This window comes from Lipotes vexillifer, unplaced genomic scaffold (assembly GCF_000442215.2).
Source record: "Lipotes vexillifer unplaced genomic scaffold, Lipotes_vexillifer_v1.1 scaffold618, whole genome shotgun sequence".
NCBI classification, from domain to species: Eukaryota; Metazoa; Chordata; class Mammalia; order Artiodactyla; family Lipotidae; genus Lipotes; species Lipotes vexillifer.
The window spans coordinates 3,062,887-3,069,026 of record NW_006799025.1 but is presented as its reverse complement, the minus strand read 5'-3'; the positions used below and the strand labels follow the sequence as shown (position 1 = coordinate 3,069,026).

The 6,140-nt window shown below is 39.8% G+C and overlaps 1 protein-coding gene across 1 annotated transcript in view; it reads right to left on the bottom strand.

The window, feature by feature from the left end:
• LOC103089248 (ceruloplasmin) overlaps positions 1 to 6,140 on the bottom strand; it is a 63,253-nt gene that overhangs the window by 12,498 nt on the left and 44,615 nt on the right. The window contains exons 15-17 of the mRNA XM_007471307.1: positions 4,662 to 4,768; positions 2,979 to 3,195; positions 2,419 to 2,558 (exon numbers count right to left, since the gene is read on the bottom strand). Of these exons, the coding sequence (XP_007471369.1) occupies positions 2,419 to 2,558; positions 2,979 to 3,195; positions 4,662 to 4,768 (464 nt within the window). The remainder of the gene's footprint in view (positions 1 to 2,418; positions 2,559 to 2,978; positions 3,196 to 4,661; positions 4,769 to 6,140) is intronic.

Below are 6,140 nucleotides of genomic sequence, written 5' to 3'. Positions count from 1 at the left end.
CTGCTGAAATCAGCACTGGGTGAGAAGTCAAAGTAGGATTGAGATCTAGGGACCAATCAGTTGCTTGACACCAATCTTGTGCCGATCTTGTTCACTTCAGGCTATTTAAGATCCAGAACTTAGAAGAGGCAAAGGTTATAATAAAGTCTCGCCTCTACTCTCTAATCCATCGTTACGTGAACATTCGTACCCTCTCTGCTGACAATTCTGTTCAGAGGCCTTGCCCAGGAAAATGTGAGCAGAACTCCAAGAAAATCCAGTAAAAACGAAATCTAAGGGAGAGCCCAGGGTGTAAGAAGGTTCATAATGGCGATCGAAATTGCTGTGTGCCATACTCTGAAAATAATTTAGTTGTCTCTCTTTTTTTTTTTATTGGAGTATAATTGCTTTACAATGTTGTGTTAGTTTCTGCTGTACAACGAAGTGAATCAGCTGTATGTATACCTATATCCCCTCCCTCTTGGACCTCCCTCCCATCCCCCACCCCCATCCCACCCATCTAGGTCATCACAGAGCACCAAGCTGAGCTCCCTGTGCTATATATATTTGACATAAATGCAGTACCATGTGTAAAATAGATAGCTAGTGGGAATTTAGTTGTCTCTTAAAACCTTAAACTTTTCATAAGTCTCTCTGAGGAAATATTTTCTTCATTTGCTTTAAAACATTTTCAAATAGAGCAGGAATAGTGACCATGGTTGGCCCTTACCTGGTATTGGAAGCTGTGGCCATGGAAATGTACCGAGTGCAAGTCTATTTCATTGCCCATTCCCATCAGATACCAGTTGACTTCATCTCCCACATGCATTGTGAGGCCTTGTAAGTTCCCAAACATTCTTCCATTAATAGCTGGGGAAGACACATGAGTTTTTATTACCTTCCAGGATATTTTAAACCAACAGCTATTTCACGGAAAATAGGTTTATTAGGTTAATATATGGGATCTTTTTGAGGTAATAGAACTTATTTCACTACAGATAGGGGAAATGGGTACTTTAAGGTCAATAATAGCACACTGCTTTTATAGTCACTTGGCACCAAAAGACTTATTCCTAATTTTGCATTTAAAAGGGAATGAGACTTTGGAACTGGGAGAGAAGTTAATGATTTCGAATATAGTCCCCTTTTTGCTTTGAACAGAATTCTACCTCACATGCGAAGTGTAGCAGAAGTGGTATATTATAAAATAAAACAAATGAATAGTCTCCAAAGTAACTTTATTTGAAAGAAGCAAAGGGAAAAAATAGGTTTTAGAATAATGTATCATACCATGCATTTTATTGCTTTCTATGAATTCCTCATTGGCTTTGTCTACTTTCTCAGGGTGATCAGAGTAGGTTTTGATGTTGTCATCTAAGTACCAAGATTCATTCTCATCAAAAACAAGAAACAGAAGGGAAAATTCCAGCTTCTTTATGGGATTGAATACTTGCAAGTAATGTTTCCGACAAACAATCAGTGGGCCAATTAATCCACTATAGAGATCCTGAAAACAATCAAAAACTTAGTCATCCTTTTGATATAGGTCGGGATCTCAGAGAACTGGGACCTTATCCCCCATGACCTCAGGAACTTTGGAGGGACTGATTTAGACTTTGCCCAATGTGGTTCTGTCAAGTCAGTAACTTTCCACTTGGAGCAGTTAAATTGGAACAATGTCGAATTTGTGTGGGTGATGCTCAAGTAACAGAAATGTGTTGCAGAGGCCACTGCTGAAATCAGCACTGGGTGAGAAGTCAAAGTAGGATTGAGATCTAGGGACCAATCAGTTGCTTGACACCAATCTTGTGCCGATCTTGTTCACTTCAGGCTATTTAAGATCCAGAACTTAGAAGAGGCAAAGGTTATAATAAAGTCTCGCCTCTACTCTCTAATCCATCGTTACGTGAACATTCGTACCCTCTCTGCTGACAATTCTGTTCAGAGGCCTTGCCCAGGAAAATGTGAGCAGAACTCCAAGAAAATCCAGTAAAAACGAAATCTAAGGGAGAGCCCAGGGTGTAAGAAGGTTCATAATGGCGATCGAAATTGCTGTGTGCCATACTCTGAAAATAATTTAGTTGTCTCTCTTTTTTTTTTTATTGGAGTATAATTGCTTTACAATGTTGTGTTAGTTTCTGCTGTACAACGAAGTGAATCAGCTGTATGTATACCTATATCCCCTCCCTCTTGGACCTCCCTCCCATCCCCCACCCCCATCCCACCCATCTAGGTCATCACAGAGCACCAAGCTGAGCTCCCTGTGCTATATATATTTGACATAAATGCAGTACCATGTGTAAAATAGATAGCTAGTGGGAATTTAGTTGTCTCTTAAAACCTTAAACTTTTCATAAGTCTCTCTGAGGAAATATTTTCTTCATTTGCTTTAAAACATTTTCAAATAGAGCAGGAATAGTGACCATGGTTGGCCCTTACCTGGTATTGGAAGCTGTGGCCATGGAAATGTACCGAGTGCAAGTCTATTTCATTGCCCATTCCCATCAGATACCAGTTGACTTCATCTCCCACATGCATTGTGAGGCCTTGTAAGTTCCCAAACATTCTTCCATTAATAGCTGGGGAAGACACATGAGTTTTTATTACCTTCCAGGATATTTTAAACCAACAGCTATTTCACGGAAAATAGGTTTATTAGGTTAATATATGGGATCTTTTTGAGGTAATAGAACTTATTTCACTACAGATAGGGGAAATGGGTACTTTAAGGTCAATAATAGCACACTGCTTTTATAGTCACTTGGCACCAAAAGACTTATTCCTAATTTTGCATTTAAAAGGGAATGAGACTTTGGAACTGGGAGAGAAGTTAATGATTTCGAATATAGTCCCCTTTTTGCTTTGAACAGAATTCTACCTCACATGCGAAGTGTAGCAGAAGTGGTATATTATAAAATAAAACAAATGAATAGTCTCCAAAGTAACTTTATTTGAAAGAAGCAAAGGGAAAAAATAGGTTTTAGAATAATGTATCATACCATGCATTTTATTGCTTTCTATGAATTCCTCATTGGCTTTGTCTACTTTCTCAGGGTGATCAGAGTAGGTTTTGATGTTGTCATCTAAGTACCAAGATTCATTCTCATCAAAAACAAGAAACAGAAGGGAAAATTCCAGCTTCTTTATGGGATTGAATACTTGCAAGTAATGTTTCCGACAAACAATCAGTGGGCCAATTAATCCACTATAGAGATCCTGAAAACAATCAAAAACTTAGTCATCCTTTTGATATAGGTCGGGATCTCAGAGAACTGGGACCTTATCCCCCATGACCTCAGGAACTTTGGAGGGACTGATTTAGACTTTGCCCAATGTGGTTCTGTCAAGTCAGTAACTTTCCACTTGGAGCAGTTAAATTGGAACAATGTCGAATTTGTGTGGGTGATGCTCAAGTAACAGAAATGTGTTGCAGAGGCCAAATATTGGCTCAGCTAATGAGCAGCAGTTGAAAAGAACCCCAGGTGAACAATGCTGGTTTGCTTATGGAATCATAAGGCAGGCGCTATGCCAGTCACTAAAAATCCAGAGATGAATCAAACGAAGACCCTACCTCCTACTAGGGAAAATAGATGAATGGAAGAAATGAACCACTTGCTGCGATGGAAGTACAAAAAGTGCCAGTGAACACAGGGAACACCACAATGGACTTAAATCTACAAGAACTTTGGTTTGGCTGGGCATCGGTAATGGCAGATTAGATCTCGAATGGTCTTTGAGCTGTATTATGTTCTGGAATTTTAGATTTTGTCTTGTGGGTCATAAGTAGTCATTGAAAAATTGAACATGGAATGGCAGTATATGCATTTTAGACTAGTGATCCTGGTGGTAGAGTGAAGGAAGGTTTGGATGGGGGAGAGACTGGAGACTAGGAGGCCACTGCAGTAGTTGAGGCAAATTACTAGCACCTGATCTGTGGAGATAGAAGGAATGGACTGAGCTCTGTATAGGTGGGTGAATTGCCTGGGTGAGCCAGGGGTAAGAATTAGATACTCTATATCCAGGATTCTAGCTTGAACAAATGACTAGGTTTGGTACTTGTGCTATTTATCACAACTGGGAATATAGGAGGAGGTGGAGGGAGATCTCAGTTTCCATTGTAGACTTGCTGAGTTTCTGTGCCTGTGGGACATGCTGGTAGAAGTGTTCAATAGGCAGGTATATAGACAGGTCTGGAACTCAGGAGAGAGATTTGGACTAGAGGTTTAATTCTACAAAAGAGTCTTGGTACCTGTTCTGATTTATAGTTGTTGAGTGCTTTTTTGGCTTTGAAGTATTTAATCAAACAGCAGCTATAGCTATGCTGTGATTTACTGCTGAGATCAGCATTTTTATTATGTGATAATAGAGCTCTGAAATCATGTACCTCAGTTCTTTAGTATGTATTTTCATATCAAAAGGGAAATAGAATACCATATTAATATTTAATCCTGTGGTACCCATAATCAGCAGTTACAGAGTTGATACATTTATAACTGTATCCTTAAACAAATCAAAAAAAAAACAAAAAACAAAACCAAAAAACCCAGAGTGAATTTCAGAGCAGCTTACTTTCCTATAATTTTAACATAAAATTGGACCACAGGAAAACTCTAACCTCATCTTCCTTCAACTGTGTGTCTATTTTGGGAATTTGCACAAAACACAAATGATTTAAAGTTTACCTTAACCCGATCCACAGTTGAATAGTAAGCCCATGGAATACAAGGAGAATCATCTATTCCAGCTCCAGATCTTTCTGGGATTTTCCATATGTAAGTGCGAGTTTCACCTAAATTAATCAAGTGTTAATGTATCTGGTTATATTTGGTATGTATTTGATATATGTATGTCAAATTGTTATCAAAGCCTTGATAACCAAAGACCCAGAAACTGGAAATGTCAAAGTAGTTTTAAAAAGCAGCAGTGGGCTTCCCTGGTGGCGCAGTGGTTGAGAGTCCGCCTGCCGATTCAGGGGACACGGGTTCGTGCCCCGGTCCGGGAAGATCCCACATGCCGTGGAGCGGCTGGGCCCGTGAGCCATGGCCGCTGAGCCTGCGCGTCTGGAGCCTGTGCTCCACAACGGGAAAGGCCACAACGGGGAGAGGCCCTCGTACCGCAAAAAAAAAAAAAAAAAAAGCAGCTGTACTCAAAGTTGTTTTCAAGAATTTAGTTTTACTAGAAGGAAACATAATAATCTCCATTATTTCAGAGATGATGAAAGTCAGGAGCACACAAGATATTTGCTCTAAGTTATAAAGCTAATAAATAGCAAAAGTACAACTTAGATCACAGGCATCCCAGTGCTCAGACCTGTGACCATCCATTACTATTTGTTGCTTCTCAGAAAACAGGCAGAAGTTTCATTGTCTTCAATGATGAAAGGAATATTAAAAAGGAAAATTGTTACACCCCTGTCCTAAAGGATAATGAAGCCAACAATTAAAAAATAATTTTCTCTAAGTAAATTTTGTCTGAATTTGGAAAAAAAAGAATTTAGTTTTAAGACCAACTGTAAGACACACTTTTATATATTCTTTTTCAGTTATAAATTAACTAGCCATGAAACACAGGCCACACTACAAAGCCAGGAGGTGGCAATTCAGTATCACAATTTGAAGAAACTTCACAATAGATCTTTGCTTAGTTTGAAGTCTGCTTCTCTAATACACTTTTTTCTTTTCAACTCTCAAGCGGTTTTCCCCCAGTGCTAGCCGCTTCCCCGCTGTCTTCTTTGTGTCTGTGTATCTGGACTATCCTGTGTAATTCCTACAGCTTCACCACCGCCTGCCTTTTTTCCTTTTTCACCATTATCCTCAGTGATTTCACAGTTCCTGGCAAAGAACCATTAGACCACTTGATCTCATGGGTCACTGACCTGTCAGTGACCTCTCTTGTCCGCCTCATTCTGTCATACCATACACTGTTCTGTCACAACTCTGTCACATACAGGACACGACCACACCCTGGACCTTCACACTTTCAAGTAGCTCCACCCTCCTATCTTTCTAAGGTCTTTACCTTCTTCCACTTGCCCTGGGCTTCTCTCCAGCCTGATCTTTGCTGCCAGTCGCCTCACGGCATCCTGTACAACTACTCACAAGACCTTGACTTTCAGCCATGGCCACTCACTATTTATGCAGACCTCACCATTATATATTCCT